The sequence below is a fragment of the Pleurodeles waltl genome, chromosome 3_1, assembly GCF_031143425.1.
Source record: "Pleurodeles waltl isolate 20211129_DDA chromosome 3_1, aPleWal1.hap1.20221129, whole genome shotgun sequence".
NCBI lineage: Eukaryota > Metazoa > Chordata > Amphibia > Caudata > Salamandridae > Pleurodeles > Pleurodeles waltl.
The window spans coordinates 793,508,780-793,527,154 of record NC_090440.1 but is presented as its reverse complement, the minus strand read 5'-3'; the positions used below and the strand labels follow the sequence as shown (position 1 = coordinate 793,527,154).

The following is an 18,375-nucleotide window of genomic DNA, read 5'->3' as shown; positions in this document are numbered from 1 at the left end:
GACTATCAATGTCTGGTATGTGAGCCAACAGTACACCAAAATTTAGAAATGCTCAGCTAATAAATATAAGGTCAGTATCTAAATAATATAAAAGGAACTGCAATCACTGTCATTTAAATCTCTGTACAAGATTAATTTACCTTGCTTTTCCTTATGGCCTCTTATTGCTGTTTAAAATCTTCATTTTAATCTTTAGTTTTAGTAATGCCCAACAATGCTACAGACTGGTCCTGAATGGTGATGGTTGGGTGACATGACGGGATGCTGATAGCAGTGGTGGTCATCATGAATGCGGCTGGGAACCAGGTTCTAGTGTTGAAATGCATAGGCCTTAATCACAAATAAAATCTACCTACATTGTGACTACTAATGCTAAGGTTTTAAGCACTCCCTTTGCATCAAATATTTGCTCTTTGCATTATTTGCAAAAATGTCCAGGAAAGGTGCAGTTTAATGTCAGCAAGAGAAGCCACGTAAGATATATGATAGGGGATGATCTTGTATTTATTTGGGCACTGACCCTAAAGATATTTGCAGAGTAGGGACCCAAAGCCACAAAAAGATGAATGCTAAGTGAATCCAAAGGCAATGAAAAACATTTGATTTAAAAAAATGGAACCAAACAAGGGCAGTTGCCATGAAGAGTAGAAAGGAATAGAAATATGACACTTACTGTGTAAAACACAGTGAAAATATTAGACAAAGTGACGTTTACTAAAAACACAACAAATGAGGGTGGCAAGGGAAAATAAATAAATTCTCTATTGGTTTCATAAGAGTGTTTAGAAGGTTATGAATTGGATGCATGAGGGAAATGCTTTTTTGAGTGACCTGCACTTAATTTCAGATGATTAAGAATGTGAGATCATGTGTGGACAATAGAGTGAAGAAGGTCAAAGCTGACTATCTTCTAATGTATCTAAACCTTTTCTTGCATCTTCTGCAAGGGTAAGCAGGAGGGGACTACATGTCACAAAACTGTGCATTCCTTAAAGGTCTGAGTAAACAGAATAATTAGCAGCTACCACAACCTTCATTAAAGCAAAACTATCACAAAAAGGCAAGCACTATGTTTTCCGAGGAGAATGGACATGGAAAACGTTAACCTTGCATACTTCAGTCCTTCAAAGACAGTAATGAGATGAACAATTATGTCTGACCTGCTTATGAAAATTATGACTTGTTGCTGGGTTATTAATCCTGTGCTCGTATAAGCTATGGGATAAGTCATCCAAGGATGTGGATGTAGGGAAAGGATAGAGTTGGAAAGATGATAGGATATCTGTAGCAGTTATTCCAGGTGTGTGTACGCCAATGAATGGGCACTGAGCTAATATGTAAATTGGACAACATACCAGTATGCTTTAAAAATGATGCAAGGATATTGTGTGTTGAAGGGGTAAGAAGAAGAGTGGTCTTTATTGCATATGTGGAGGTCTTGAGTACACAGAAAGACACTTCTATAAAGGTGTAATAGCAGAAATTAGGAATATTAGAACTAGATATCACTAGTATCACTAGTATCTGCCTGGGATGTCTGGACCCAGTGTTGGTATAGCTCCTGATAACTATCACACATGTATTTATGTGAATATGAGGCAACCAAAGTGAGCCAATCAACTCTATGTGCATCTTCAATTTAGATAATGCAGAGTAATTTGAGACAGACTATTACTCATATCCAAAAGATTAAAGGATGTGAGTCATTTCAGACATATCTGCTCATGCCTGTAAGTCACATGCAGTATGGCAGAGTACCTTTGATTATTACATTGTTATTGGTCAATGAGTATGTAATTTATTCCAATGTAATAATCATAGCATGCAATGCCTGATTTAGAAATGGCCCTTCCTTTGTGTGGTTTTGAGAAAGCAACACACAGTTGTTGTGTTTTCATAAATGATTTAATCCTGTCGATGTAATACATGAGAGCTTGTTTTATGTCTAACGTTTGCGGATCTGTTTCTGCATCTGAGTCAGGGTGAGGGAAAAAAGACAGGCAACTCAATAGACTGATTAAGGTGGAATTGTGAAACCATCTTTGGAAGAAATTTAGGGTTTGTATGAAGAACAACCCTATCTCTATGTATTTGGAAGAAGGGTTCTTCTAAAGTTAATGCCTGAAGCTCACTGACATGTCTGAGTGAAGTGATAGCGCCTAGGAATGTTACCTTCCAGGATACAAAATACAGGGGACAAGAGTTGAGGGTCTCAAGTGGAGGGCCAATTAATCTTGTAAAACAATATTTAAGTTCCATGTAGAAGCTGTTGCCACTCTAAGTGGAATGACTCTCTTAAGACCTTCCATGAAGGCTTTGATGACTGAAGATTTGAATAGGGAAGTGTGTTGACTATTTCCGCAAAGTGTAGCCTTATAGATGTAAAAGCTAACCCAAAGGTATGAAAATAAAATAAGTAGCAGACAATGTCCTGTACCTTGGCAGATAAGGGATCAATGTGTTTTGAATGACAATAGGGAACACATACTTTCCATTTAGCAGCATAACAGGCCCGAGTAGTAGGCATGCGTGCTTATTTAAGTCCATACACTGTTGTGGGAGATTGAGGTAACAAAATTCTACACTTCAGGAGCCAGATCGCATGGTTGAGGGATCTGGGGTCCAGGTGTCTCATTTCTCCATGGTTCTGTGTGAGGAGGTCCTGCCTGTTTGGCAGTATCTCATGGGAACTACTGACAGTTCGAGGAGTGTGGTGAATCATGTATGTCTTGCCTCTGTGGGAGCGACCAGGATGAGAGTGAGAGATGTCTGTCAAAGTTTATGAACCACAAACGGAAGCATCAAGAGAGCTGAAAAAGCATAAGCAAATATCCCAGACCAACTCTTCCATAGTGCTTGCTCTTGGACTGCTTGTGTGGGAACCTGAAGGCGAAGTTTGGACATTTGGCATTTTCTGCTGAGGTCTATTTGTGGGTGTTCCTAATGATGGAAGTATTGGAGGAGGCTTGTGGGATGAGTTCTCACTCATGGACTTGTTAGAGCCTTGTACTGAGGAGATCTGCAGAGTCGATGACCACTCCCAGTAGGTACTCCGCTAACAGGTGAATATTGGAGTGGAGAGACCATCTCCAAATGTTCTGGGCTAAATGAGAAAGCTAGGGGACCTGGTGCCCCCTTGCTTTTGGAGATAATACATGGCTGTCATGTTGTCTATCCTTATCAGGAATACTTTGCCAATCAGGTGAGGAAGAAGAGCATTCAGTGCTAGGTGAACAGCTAGTAACTCCAAGTGATTAATGTAGATATGTGACTGACTGGGTGTCCAGTGGCCCTGGACAATTAGATCTTGAGAATGCACTCCCCCATCCTGTGAGGGAGGCATCCGTTGTTATGGTTCTTTTCAGGACTGGGACTAGGAAAGACCGTCCTTAGATTGTTGGTGTTCCACCACTGCAGAGAGTGGCAAGCTTGACAGCCGACCAACACAACATCTTCCCATTGACATCCGCTTGAGTCCATTAGTGTGGTAAGCATTCCTGCAACTGATGCATGTTGAGCCTGGCATGAGATACTATGGCTATACATGAAGCCAAGGAGATGCATAACTTTCCTCACTGTTACCCGTTGATCTGGTTGAAAGTGGGGAAAGAGTGCCTCGAAGGATCGTATTTTGGTAGAATTGGGGCAAGCTATTCCCATTTGTGAGTGGAAAATTTCCAGTTGTGAGTACAAGCGCAAGATTAATCAGCCAGCAACCTGAAGGGGTTATAGGTGGGATTTTAAGGCACTGATTGTAAATCCTACTTGGTGAAATAGATTTATGGTGACCTGAGTGTGTTTGAAGCACTTTGGAAGAGTTGCACTTTTGATGAGCCAGTCGTCTAGATATGGAAAGATATGTATGATTTGTATGCGCAGGTGAACAGCTACTAACACAAAACATTTGGTGAAGACCCTAGGTGAGGTAGTTACCCTGAAGGGGAACACTTTGAAGATGAAATGCCAACCGTTTATTACAACCCTGAGAGACCTGTGGTGTGCCAGGTGAAGAGGAATGTGAAAGCAGGTGTCCTTGAGATCGAGTGCGGCCATGAAATCGCTTTGCTGTATTAACAGGATGACATCTTGGACAGTGACGTGAAAATGCTGTGAGAAAATATATCTATTTAGGGGTCTGAGGCCCAAGATTGGTAGCAGAGACCTGTCCTTTTTGGGAATAAGCAAGTATCGTGAATAGAACCCTCTGCCTAACTGGTGAAATGGAACAGGTTCTATAGCTCCTTTTTTGATGAGTGCCTGTACTTCTTCCCTGAGTAACTGCTGTTTTTGTGGGGAAAGTCTGTGTTTGCAAGGTAGAATGTTGGGAGGTGGAAGTGAGCTCCAGACAATAACCAAGTTGGATAATATCCAACATCCACTGGTCAGAGGTGATATTCCACCAAGCGGGAAAGAAACCTTGTAGTCATCCTCTGACAGGTATTGTGTGATTGATTGGGGGAATGACTGGGATGTCAGGGTTCTGTTGTGGCCGATGTCTTAGTAAATCTGCCTTTGCCTTTGCCTTTACCTTTACAGTTTTTACCCATGTATGAGCCTTGGTAGTATCCCCTAGGCGAGGTGTTTTAGGTCAAAGATCGTTGGTATGACGTGGAAGTCTTAGGGGAGGTGGTAATGGAGCCTCCACAGTAACGGGGGGCGAAAGGAGGCATGGTGAGATGGTGTCTGTAATGCTCCCATAGCCTAAGCTGTCTCGTTATCTTTCTTGATCTTTTCAAGTAGGGTGTCAACTTCGACTTGAGGGCCAAAAAGATGTTCCCCATCAAATGGGAGTCCCAAGAGGTTTTGATGGACCTCGGGTTTAAACCCTGAGACCCAGAGCAAAGCATGTTGTCTTAAGAGAATTTTAGAATTTATTCCTCTAGATACAGTATCAGCAGCTTTGAAGGTGCAGCGGGTGGTAGAGTTCCATATTAAATTTGCCCTCAGAAGAAATTTGGTGTGCCCTTTTCTTGGTTCCCCTTGGAGATATTGGAGTATCTCCTCCATCTCCTCCCAGTATCTAGAAAGGAAGCCAATTGAATTGGTGATCTGCCAGTGATTGGCAGATTGGGCAGCCACTCTCTTTCCAGCACATCAATCTTTTTAATCTTTTTATCTGGTGGGGGTGCCTCAGAAGATGTTTGTGATTTGGCTCTTTTGTAAACTGAAAACTGTAAAACTGTAACCTTCGCACTTGTATAGCGCACTACTCACCCGTTAGGGTCTCGAGGCACTGTACGCATACCGCTGTGGAACCCCTCCTGGCTTTTCCCTGTGAGGCGCCCACTCCTGGACAGCCCCAGGGTGAAGCCAGGCATCCAAGCGCTGTGAGGGCCGTTGTGGAGATTATGTAAACTTTTGCCCAGAGTTACAGAGTGGGACCCATTAATTAGATTAGGCACCAAGGCGAGAATTATCTGGTCCAAGGGAATTGAGCCCAAGACCCAGATCTCTGCATCAGGGTGAGCTGTTGTGACAACCAAATAGTCTGGTGGAAGTTGACCTTTGATGTAAATGGGGTCATTAGTTGACGCCTTTTATTTTTTATGGACCTGTGGCATTATGAATCCTGATGTACCCACCTCATTAAAGATGTCAGTGGTGTAGCGGAGCATGCCTTTGAGCACAGGCCGGTATTGTGAAGAGCACTGTGTAGAAGAAAGGGTGTTGTGAGGACCTCTTGGACCCATGTTGGCCACCTCTGTTTTAGCTTTGTTTTTTCACTTTTACATTTTATTAGTTTTAGCTAAGCTGCTTTTATCAAATATATTTAAATGTATTTCTTGCATAATCGGTTTCTAGGAATCTAAGGTACGAGTTGCTTGTTTAGTCTCAAATAAAATATCCTCCTCTACTGGCTCTGTATGCAATTCCCCCTTATGGAAGGCAGCTGCTCTGCATATTAAGTCATGGTAAGCTGAGGTATCGTCTGGGGGAGAGGGTTTCGCAGGATCCAGGTCAGGGTCTGTATCAGCTGGGGCATCTGTATCATATGTGTCCCAGGGATCATCTCGTGGTAGGAAAGTCAAAGCGTCCCTGTCATCTTCACCCCCTGTGTAAGAGTGCAATGAACCTTCTGGAGAATATAGTGCAGGGGCAGCAGGTGAAGCAGGTGGTGGGGGGCTGATGTGCAAAGGGTTTGTGGGCTTGTTCATTATCTTCCTGTGCTTATGTGGAGGTGCAGCATCCAAGTCATCATTGAAACAAAGCTGTCTCTTGGATGGATGGTCTGGCAATTATGCGTCCAGTATCAGAAAGGATCATAATGTGCTTCTGCCTTGAGTCAATTTCCTCCTGTATTCTTTGAATCATAGGTTCCAAAGACCCAAGCATGGCTTTGCTAGGGGTAAATGTTTTCGTCCCTGAGGCAGAGGGTTTCAGTGCTGGAGTTGTCAGTTCAGAAGCAGCTGTTTTCGAAGCCAACATCGACTGGTGTTTCGACACCGAGGAGTTCAGCTCCAAAGCTCGATTCGACTCCAAAACACGAGTGGTCAACTCCGAAACATGCGGACTGGATGGTTATTTCAGTGCAAGCTGGGGTTGGGCCTATACAAACCAGTCGGTCTGTGCCAACTATGGCACGAAGGCAGTGGTGGCCTGGCAATGGCTTTCAATCTGTCTGGAATGGGTTGTTGACCCTTTGTGGTGGTGTACTAGGGTCGATGTCGAGGTGAAGGGGACACAGTACTCGTGGCTGGTTAACCTGGAGGGAGATTTGGATCTTAATCCTGAAGCCGGAGCTATGGTTGAGGGAGAATGTTCCTTCATCTGCAGCCAACGCTTGTGCCTGTAGTTCTTCCTGAAGGTCCTCCTGACGGAAGCGGTCTGGTGTGTCATTGATGCTCCTTCCAGACATCTCGAAACATCGAGGCCGATGGTCACAAATAGTTTTCTTTGACCTGAAGGAGCGGCAGACCTCACACCTAGTCCCTTTGTGCTCCAGGGAGAGGCACATATCACACACCTGGTGAAGGTCAGTGTAAGCGTATATGGCATGACACTGAGGACAGAATCAAAAAGGTGTTGGTTCCATCACCGAGTGGATATGGTGTGGTGGGGACGGGGGTACACCTAAGAATGGAAGGGGCACCCAAAAAGGCGAGGGTCCACTAGGGCCGCAGTCGATGTGAGTTGCACCAACGAAGTTGAAGTTGTCTAACTGAACAATAGAAATAGAAAAGATAGAGAGTGGAAACAATACAGATGGAAAGTAGGTATACAGCGAACAAGTCTATGACAACAGTGTTGAACCGGAGAAGAAGAGCACATATCCGAACCACACAATCAGATAATGAAGTCAAGGACTATGCACATTTCCAGCAAGAGTAAGAGTCACACTACCTCACGACTTGAAAGACTTTCTTCGAAGAAAAACAACTTGCACACATTTGAGCCCAACACTAGATGGCAGGGCTATGCTAAGCTTGTCTATCTATTGCCACACATGCCTCAAACATAAAGTTCACACCTCATGGGGCAGTTATACCATTCCTATATTTGAGGTTTCTCTCTGAGAATTGTTTGCCTTTTCCTGATGAACATTATTTTCTGTCTGTGGCATCGGCTTCCCCAACCCAAATGATTGTTAAACCAGAGGGCATAAGAACAGCCAGGTGAGAGTTTACAGCAGCATAGTACCAGGATTCCTACCCTTTTAACCAGAGGGCATAACAACAGCCAGGTGAGAGTTTACAGCAGAATAATACCAGGATTCCTACCCTTCCTTCAGACCCATTTCAACTGCAGCACTGGGACCTAAATATGTAGAGGAAGTGGAGGGATGGATGTGGCAAGTTACGTAAAACCGCTGTGATGCAGCCGATGCTGCAATGTTTTTGTTGTAGTAGAGCATTTAGTGAGCTTGTGTCTGATATGTTTCTTCACCAGGAGTGGTCTGGTCCAAAGAAAAAGGCAAAGAGGACGGCTGTGTTATAGATAATGTAGTTATGGCAATCAAATGTTTTTTTCCTGACAATTAACAACTTTTTTTATAAGGCACCCCTCTCCACTGCCCCATTTCTTCAGAGAAGCAAGATCTTCTGTTGTTAGGCATGATCATCTACTTTTTACAAAACGTTTTACAATCTGGATTTCATTGCTTTTAAGCTTTTACTCCAAGAGAAGTATAGACCCAGTTTCTCACAGGACAGGTAGGCTGTGAAACTATAATTTTTGAGTTTTGCAGTTTGGGACCAGACTTCCACTTCACCCTTGCACGCGCTACCTCAGCAGAGCCTATTGTGAATATTTCTATGCAGGTATTCATTGCATTCCGTGTATGTGTTAGTTTAACTTTTTTCTCAACTCTACTGGACTTTACTCCATTCATCCAAGTTCCTACACTACAGCTTTACTTGTTTTCATATTATAACAAACCTATATACATGTATAAGAGTGGATGGAGACAATGAACTCATCTGGCTAGCTTTTAACAGGGAAAACAGGGGAGAGCAACAAGGAAACAAAAGACAGTGCATCAATTTAATATGAAAGAATAACAAGTTATTTACCTTCAGTAACACTCTTTCTGTTAGAGACTCTATGTATCTGGAGATTCCTTAGGTTTTGAATATTCTCCAGGCGTCAGACTGGATCCAAATGTTTTTTTGTAGTACCTCTGTTCACCTGAAAGTGCACAGCTCCACATTGATGCAGTTCTGCTTCAGAACTGACATGCAGGGCCTATAAAGGTGCCACTCCCGTGCGCTGACGTCAACTGCTTTCAAGACTGTACGTACCTCCAAACGTGGAGCCCCAAAAGCAGATTGGTATATTAGTGTGCAGATTCCTAAACTTGGGATCATATTAAGATGTAGAGTCCAATGATATAACAGGAAGGATGGGAGGGTGCTTGAGGAATCTGCAGCTAGATAGATTCTCTATCAGAATGAGTGTTACCAAAGGTAAATAACATGTTCTTCTGATAGAGACTTCCAGCTGCTGATTCCTCACCTTTTGAATAGATACCAAAGCAGTACCTAAGGGAAGAGGGATGTGGATGGACTCAAATCAGAAAGTCTTGCAAGATCAAGTGGGCAAAGTGCCCTTCTCAGCAGACTTGAATGTCCATACAATAGTGCTTTGTGGACGTATGGAGGGATGCACACAGTTTCCTGGCAGATGTCTAGGACTGGGACGCTGCATACTAATGCAGTGGTACCAGCTTTGGCCCTGGTGGAGTGGACATGCAGTCCTTCCGGAGGCTGTTTCTTTGCTAGTGCGTAGTACAACTTAATGGAGACCACGATCCAGAGTGAGATGGTATGCTTCTGCACAGCCTTGCCTTTTTTTCCCTGGCAAAGACCACATAGAGCTGATCGTCCACCCAGTTGTCTTTGGAGCGATCAACGTAGAAACTGAGTGCTCTTTTGGTGTTCAAATTATGGACTTTCTCCTCCTCCTTAGAAAAGTGAGGCGGAGCACAAAATGCTGGCAGGGTGATGGCTTGCCTGACGTGGAATGGCGCCACAACTTTCGGAAAAAATGGAAGCTCTAGTTTGCACAACCAGCTTATCAGGAAAGAAGATGGTGTATTGTCGATGAATACTCAGAGCCTGAAACTCATGACACAGAGGTGATGGCAATCAGGAACATTGCTTTAATGGTGAGAAGCCACAAAGTACAGCTGTGGAGCAGCTCGAATGGAGTACACATTAAATAAATATCAACAAGATTAATGTCCCCCTGGGGCACCACAAACGGAGAAGGGGGAAATGTGTGGGAGCCCTTTCAAAAATCACATCACAACTGGTGATTTAAACAAGGGGGCTGATAAGGCAACAGCAAGACGGGCGAGAGGGCCAAAAGATAACCCTTAACTGTACCCAGAGCAAGGCCTTGCCGGGTGCGAGACAGAACAGATAATAAAACATCAGACAGTCTGGCCTAGAGGTTGTCAGCCTCACAAGTGCAATACCAATCCACAAATTTATCCCAACAATAGGTGTATGCAGTTTTCATCGAGGGATGCCTGGCTGCCAAGATGTCCTCCGCTGCTCAATCGCCACACATGAAGGTGAAGGTTGTGAAGACCCAGGTACAGAACCCTGCTTGCTGCTGTGACAGCAGGTCCTCCCAGAGGAGCAGCCTGATTGGAGGACAGATGCACAAGCCCAGGATTTGAGCCCAGTCTGTCCTGATCTTCTAAAGAACTCAGAGCAGGAGTGGTATTGGTAGAAAGGCATTCAGGAGCTCGGAGTTCCACCTGAGGTGGAATGCATCTTCCCAGAGAGAGACATCTTGGAAATTCCAACACCCATAAGTGCCGACATTGTGCATTCTCGGTTGTCGTGAACAGATCAAGCCAAGGTTCTTCCCATTTGTGGAATAGACCTTGCACCACCTTTGGGTGTAATTGCCACTTGTGATCCACTAGGTACCGACGGCTGAGCTCCTCTGCCCTGACATTCAAAGATCCTGCCAGGTGATTCATCACCATGAAGATTCCATGAGTGCCCATCCATTTCCAGAGGCGCATGGGTTCATGACCCAACCTGGCCCTGTTTACTTAAGCACCACATGCAGTTAGTGTTGTCTCTGAGCAACTACACCAGCCTCTCTTAGATGGATGGCAGGAAGGCTTTCAGTACCAAGCAGACAGCCCTCAGCTCTCAAAAGCTGGTGTGGAGCCGGGACTCAGCCGAAGACCAGAGGCCTCTTATCTCCACCTCTTCCAGATGGCTATCCCATACCAGAAGCGATGCATCAGTCACCACTGTCAGCTATGAGTGAGGACAGGAGAGGGCTCTGTGCTGACCCACTCACAGTTCAGCAACAACTACTGCAGATCCTTTGCAGTCTTCGCAAAATCTGAACATTGACCATTGCAAGTGCCCTACTTCTGGCACCGGCACCCTCTTGACAGCCCTTTTCGGCTAAAGGGCTTGCAAATGGAAAGCTGGTTCTCCATCAGTCACTAGGATGACAATGGGAGGTGCAGCGGAAAAGAAAGAAAAAGTAGTGCATAATCTGTTCAGACAAGTTGCAGTATTCATTTGTCTGATGGGATCTCCTGCCAACCCTGAGAGAATTGGTGGATTCTGCCTCCCACTGGGTGGCTGGTACCCTGTAAGGGTATAATAAGAGGCTTGGTAGCTGGGGCTGTGGTGAGGAGGACTGAACCGTGGGGGTAGTGGGCACCAAGGCCTCTCCTGCAAAACGGCTGGGTTCCCTGCTAGGGACAGACAGATTGGCAGTTCGTCCTGAGCCATGAAAGGAATGCTGAAAGTGCTTCTAGCAAGGCTGGGCAGAAAGGCCCAGGGAGCAAGCAGTAGGCTTACTCTGCTTAAAGCATTCAAGGGCAGAATCAGCCTTGTCCCCACAGATGAGTCCCATAGCATGTCTATCAGGGAGGACTAGATATTGCTCAAGAAGCCAGCTGAACATAGCCACGCATGGAAATAAATGGCAACTCTGGTGCTTATAGCCCATCAACAGAATCGGTGGTGTCCAAACGAATTGTGAACTTGGCCACATCACAACCATCCTGAATGGCCTGTGACAGAACCCGGTGAAGATCCTCAGGAACATCTATGGGGACGTACACCACCAAGTCCCAAAGGGCATGAGTGTAGTGGCCTAGCAAGCAGGAAGCACTAAGGGACCATAGGGCCAAACTAAAATATAAAAACAGACATTTACCGAATATCTCCATTTGCTTCGATTTCCTATCGGGGGAGTGGTAGAAAAATTGTTAGGGTTGGTCCAGCTCATGAGCATGCACCACAAAGCTCTTGGGAGAAGGGTGCTGCGACAAGATGGCTTGGTCGTCTGGAGCAGGACGATGGCGTCTGGCAATTTGCCAGTAACTAGAGGGCTGGAACAAGTCTTAGACAAACCCCTAGTAGGGTATCTGTCAAAGTCTCATTAAAAGATAAGAGAGACTCAGAAGCAGACCCGCCAGTCTGCAGGACATACATCAGGGTATGTTTTCACCTTCATAATGGAGAAGTGAAGGTCAAGGAATTCCGTCGCCCTATGCATAACCACGGTATACAGTACAGATTCTTCCATGACCTGGCTAGGAGGGGATAAAAGGCCTGACTCCAGGGATGCGTCCAGCCCGCTACGATCTTGCAAGTCCTATTACCAACTGTCATCAACATAAGGCTGAGCAAACTCACTCTGCGCAGGATCGTTGTCAAAGTAAAATGAGAATGTAAAGAGTGTTGCCTGCCTTGTGGGAAGGGGAGTGCAGAAACCCTGCTCGGATTCGGTTGGGACGTAAGTCAAATTCGGACTGGCCTGACTCTGGGGAGGTGACGACTTCACTAGTACCTTGCAAGTCCTAAAACCAACTGTCATCAACATAAGGCTGAGCAAACTCATACCCTGGACGGTATCATTGTCACAGTCTGTACCTAAAAGAGAATGTAAAGAGTGTTGCCTGCTTTGTGGGAAGGCAAGTGAAGAAACCTCTGTAAAATTCGGACTGGGGTCAGAAAGGACAATCGGGCCACCTGGCGTGGATTGTGTATGGGCACTGGGAGCGGCATTGGTACCGAAGCTGAGGGTGGAAATGGCTCAGAGGGTCCAAATAGTGTTGAGGGCGAACTTGGCGGCAATAATCCAGGTGTGGGCCGAAGCCGCGCCAGAGGGAGTTGGTAGGGATCCGAAGAGACTATAGCTGAGAAAAACTCTTACATTTGGCGCAGCGTGGCAGAAGGCCCTGGAAACTTGGGTTGTGATGGAACCAGCTGCAGAAGCATCTCAAAAAGTCATCCAATTTCCGGAGCTGGAACAGGACCTTTGAAGCCACCCACGTGCTTCTTCAGGGAAAGAACTCTGCTTTAAAGACTTATATTTCTTGTGGTTACCTGAGGAATTGGAGCATACTGAAGACCTGTCTCAATAATAGCTTTGTTAACTATGGGAATAGGAGCAGGAATGAGCTATCACCTTGGAGCAAGGCTTAGAGTGGTCCTGACGTTGTTTCTTCTCAAGCTTGGTGACATAGACTTCATCTTGTGTTCCCTGGTGGCCTTTGGGATCATTGATTCGCAGTCTCTGCAGGTCTTGGAGTCGTAGCTCGACCCCAGACAACACAGGCAAACCTGGTGGGGATCTGTCACAGACATCTGTTTGCGACAGTCCTAAGTCATCTTAGGGGGCGACATCCCTTGCACACTGTTGAAAATTCTAGAGAAAATCTCTGTCACAAAACAGTCTATGAGAAAGAAGCAAAGCTCCCGATCTGTGTCTAGAGGCATGGAAAGAAAGGAAGTAAGATCAGCACACTGGAGTGGTGCTTTATTAGGTCACCATAGCGGAACGATGTCAGTGCGGAGTCACATGGCACCACCTTTACACGCACAGAGGTACTATGAAAAAAGTTTCCAGAGCCAGTCTTATGCCTGGGGAATATTAACAAGTTGAGGAACCTGAGGGTATAAATTTCTTTCAGAAATTACTTTTCCTGCAAGGTACGTAGTCTGGACTCTAAATATGCTCCTGCAGCTTGATGCAGAATATTGAGATTACACTGTGGTAGCCTACCAATTGATCCAGAAGTGTTCCTTGAAGTTTGGACCAGGTCATGGGACATATCAGAAGAGTTAGCCAGTGACACACAGCCTCAAGCTGTGAAGGATTATGGAAGATGGATATGTCTTAGCAGCAAGGTAAGCATGACATTGTTTTAAGTAATGGGTGGCAGGATTAATGGCCCTCAGAAATCATAATCCAGCAAACTGTGAAGAACAACTTTATTTATGGCAAAGAGACCTGCCACATTTCCCTAGCACATATAAATGTCTGGTTATGACTCCAGCTTAAGCAGCTGTGAAAATATTGATAGTTTCTGCTACATACATCTGCTCATATACCAAGAATCATTAAAAAGAGAAAATGAAGGAAGGCACCCTTAATTGAAAGCTAGACATTTCAATACAATTTAAGGATAGAAATGAGGTTATGCAATTATGCAGTGACTGTAGAATTCAAGGAGGATTTAGCAGGGTCAGATGTAGTAAAAATTTAAGAAACTGCTTACCTTTTCCAAACTTACACCTGTTCTTTTGACAAGAGCTTGAAGGCGTGCTATTGTTTCATTTTCTTTTAGCAGTTCATATGAATTTAATGGTGACCCTGCTATGTTACCATTTTTTTTGTCTGAAACAATATCACATGTCCTGAGACTTTTCAGTTTGGAAGCACTTTCACTACAATGCAGATTTCCTTCTGGTGGTATTCCAAAAGCCATTAGGATCTCTGATATTTCCTGAACAAATTCAAGTTTGTTTGGGAATTGAGGTAAATCTTCCGGTAACTCAATAAAATGGTTGTCAATGTCTACAAAACATAAATTTGCCTGTAAACAAAAGAAACGCGGTTTAATATGCACAAATTAATGACTGATTATTTGAGACATTTGTTCCCAACAGTTGTAATTGTGAATAGTGACAAAAATATATAGCAAATAAAAACACTTAGTTAATGCATATCTGTTTGTTGAGAATAGATTAGTAAAGAAGCAAACCAACGGTTGTGGATGGTCACAAACATGCCCTCTAAAAAAATGTATCCGGATGTCTAAAACAATGTCTTTATATCACCCACACATATCAACATCTACAGTGTCACTGACTCAATGATTTTCCTCTCAGTTAATCTATTATTTTCAATCATAATAATTACTCTAACATCATTGTCGCAATAAGCCCAAACTGAAAATACGTTCAAAATCAACTCACAACGGGTCTCATTATGAGTTTCATTTTAATTTCAATGGGCCTAATTGTAGCAGATACCAGAATTATGAGATCCAAGAGAGCACTGCATACTTGAGGTCTTTCACCTGGAGATTCTAGCTGCTAAAAGCTGCCAAAATCTCAGGGTGAAACACCAGGGAAATATGAGGAATTAACACAGGAAGTAGAATCAGGAGAACCTCAGGGTTACACCTAAAATATCCATTACTAGTTATTGACCCAAGAATGGGGGAATAACATGTGGACCTGGGAATACCGGGCCTTTTTCTGCCTTTCATTCCCAACTGTAGGTCCAATTTAGGGCTATTTATCACTGCCATTTACCGCCTGCCTTAGGACGTGGTTAATGGCAGCAGCAGAGTGGTGCGATTCAAGAGGCTGTAGTGCAAGGGTCGGGAAGGCCACAACATGGCACAGCAATGCTGGGGAGGGCATTATCTGCTCTCTCCATGCCGCACAAAGTGGGCAGACAAAGATCTGGCTGTGCCTCTGCCTGCAGCACTATCCTGGAGTCATAAATGATTATACCAGATGTGAATTTCCACCTAGTAAAACCAGGTCTGGTGTTTCTGGAGTTGTTATTACCAGATCTGAAACCACAGGGCCAAGTGTTAATGCAGAAAGCAATATCCCTTGATGATACCACTCTGGGCAACTCGTAATGAGGCCCTATGAATTTGCCCTTTCCAAGCCTACACAGAACCAAGTTAAGAATATATCATAGCCACAGCATTTCTCACCTCTTGAGGCAGTTCCAATTTGGACCTATCATCAAGTCCGTTGGAGTGTAAACCCATCAAGTAAGGGACAGGGGCGTCAAGGAAATGAAGGAGAGACGCAGGAAGGATGGGAACATACACATGCTGCCACTGAAATGGAAACATAAGCCCTGTGATGGTCTCTGCAACAGTCATCAATCTCTGGTAATCTAAAAGGGAAAATAAAGCACAAATAATGTGTGAAGTACAGAATACCACCCTCAACAATCACTCACATTAAATGCATTATAAGTGCAAGAACAATTTACATATTTTATGTCATTGCGAAAGGGCTCTATTTTACTAACGTGGAATTATAAAGACACAAGATAAAAAATAAATGATCATTACTGTCGACACTGTTTTATTTTCAATCTTGAGCATTTCTTTGCCATTGGAATACTGGAATTAAAAGGTGATTCTGCAGAAGGTCACAGCCCCTCTTTTCAGTAGTACATAACTCTACCATGGCTTTATGGAATGGCTTGATGCCTTTGCCAAATCCACTTGCACACCACATTGGACTAAGGAAGATTCGTGGAAGATGTATCCTTTATGGTATTATTGTTCATTTTTTTTTCTAAGGTCCACAACACTTCTGCTGGTTACTATATAAATATCTGCAATACAGGTCTGCATTTATGTCAAAGATAAAAACAAATGTATATCACAGAAAATCCCACCTACTGCCCTAGTGGGTTCAATCCTTCATCATCAACTGTTTTCTGTCACCCTCACTCTTCCATTTAAAGCCTCTCAAATGTCTACAGCTCAGACCCTTGGGGTCGTCTCTTATCGCCTTCCCTCTGCTTAGCCTCAGACTCCCCTAATCTAGACACAGTCACTAAAAAACAATGTGGTCTTCTTCAGGCTTGGTGTGTGGTCTGCGTGCACTAACTTTAGCTTGTCAGCCTTTAGCTCAAAGCTAACTTTTATAATCAAGATGAAGGCAAGTGAGGTATAGAATATCTTTAAGTTGAGGCCTACTACTCTGAAGAAATGGAGTGCTGCTCCGGCCCAGCTAAGGCTTTAAAAATCCTATGGTTTAAGACGCATTCAGCTCATAAACTGAAAGTGTCAGCTGGTGGTTCATCCTTCTTGCATCAGTACGAGAAGAATTCTCCCTGGCTGATAAAACACTGCAGACAGATAGGAGTCATAAATGTTAGAGTCTTTATATTACTCTATGGAAATACTCTTTTCTGAGGATCAAAAAATGTGTCTCTCCTGCTAAGCACATTGTCCAAAATACGACTGCTCACCTCTTTTTTAAATTCCCATTAATCTGAAGGAGTATTGATGGTCAAACACAAAGATACAGTTAATAAGCAATGGAAGACAGGGCCAGACTGGTAACCAAAAGCAGTCCTGTCAAAACTGTTCAAAGCAGACCTACTCCCATCCTCCTCCTCCATCTTTTTCTCTCCTTGCTTTCTCCCCAATTACAGCTCCCACTCTCTGCCAAGCCACCCCCAACTGCAGGCACTGCTGAAGAATCAACACCCATCAAAGTCTCTACTTTCCTGATGGGGTGGATGGTCATGATCAGCATGTGTGCCGTGTCCCAAAGGCTGCAGGCTTCACTAAATACAGTTTGTTCTGGACAGGAGATGAAAGAGTTTGCACCACTGGCAGCCCATCTTGCCTGCCTGTCAAAGATATTGTTGAAACACAGTATGCATATGAAAGCTGAGAAGAACACTGTCTGAAGAAGCATGCAAACATGCATGGGAGGGATTGGCAGGCTGTAACTCCCAGGTCAGTGTGCCTACAAAGTTTACATCTTCTGCTACTCCCAGATTAGTATGCCTACAAATGTTATGCCTCCTGCTGGCACATATTCATGACACCATGCTGGACACTAGTGGGAACCTTCAACTCCAGAGCTGTGTCATTTCATAGTTTCCTTCTTCAAACTTGCAAGTAAGAAAATATTAAATCTTATACCTTTATTTTGGAGCTACCCACCGGTGCTGCCTGTATTTACTGAAAGTGATATACAGTCCACTTGTTAAACTGCTTGCCCCCAACCATGGTGTAAAAACTGAAAAGTGCAAGACGCACATCATCATATGTCAGTGAGGGAGAGCTTATCCTAGGCTCAGCACCATAGACAATCAAATAAAGTGCATTTGAAGTAGGGGACTGTGTCAGAAAGCAAAGTGAATGACACAAGATATCAATGCTAGTCCCCCTAGATTCCTCACGACAGACCGCCAAGTTGAATGGGAAAACTACTAGGTAGGAACGTAATCAGGGGGAAAAAAGGATGAGATGAGATCTAAAAATACAGGACGTTAATGCAGAGCTGGTTCAAATAGGGACACACTATACTGGTGGGCAATGGGACCCAGAGGTCACAGGCAGGAGAGATTCTTACTGGAATTATAGAAAAGAAAGGATATTACATCATCTGGGAATCAACTTGGCTCAGGAACGATGATGCCCTCAAATGTCATAAAGACATTCCACCTGAATACGACATACACCAGCAAGATAGGACAAGGCTTGGCTGTAATCTTTAAGAAATCATTGACATCCACTCACATCAAAGAATTCTCCATGCTAGTGACGTGCTACCTATCTCCAACCTCTGCCTGTGTCTTCCTCGTCATTCACACAACACCGCAGAGAAGTGGTTAATTTAAGTGTGCTTTAGAGGATGCAGTGACAAACTAAATCATCTCAACCTTTTAACCAAAGTCCACTTGAACATCTGGTTTGATGACCAACATCCTCTAACAATTGCATTGATCACATTTAACCTTGTAGTCCATAACCTCCAACAAATTGCATCTGGATCTACTCAGTCCACCAAACACATGCCAAATGTGATTTTCACACATCCTGGACACATCTTGATAACCAGCAACTTCTCAATAATCTGATATAGCCTTCACAACATTGCT

At 44.0% G+C, this 18,375-nt stretch overlaps 1 protein-coding gene across 2 annotated transcripts in view; it reads right to left on the bottom strand.

Moving 5' to 3' along the window:
- DENND5A (DENN domain containing 5A) overlaps positions 1–18,375 on the bottom strand; it is a 298,910-nt gene that overhangs the window by 224,311 nt on the left and 56,224 nt on the right. For both annotated transcript variants that reach the window (XM_069223636.1, XM_069223637.1), the window contains 2 exons: positions 15,449–15,636; positions 13,991–14,308 (listed from right to left, as the gene is read on the bottom strand). In XM_069223636.1, the coding sequence (XP_069079737.1) occupies positions 13,991–14,308; positions 15,449–15,636 (506 nt within the window). The remainder of the gene's footprint in view (positions 1–13,990; positions 14,309–15,448; positions 15,637–18,375) is intronic.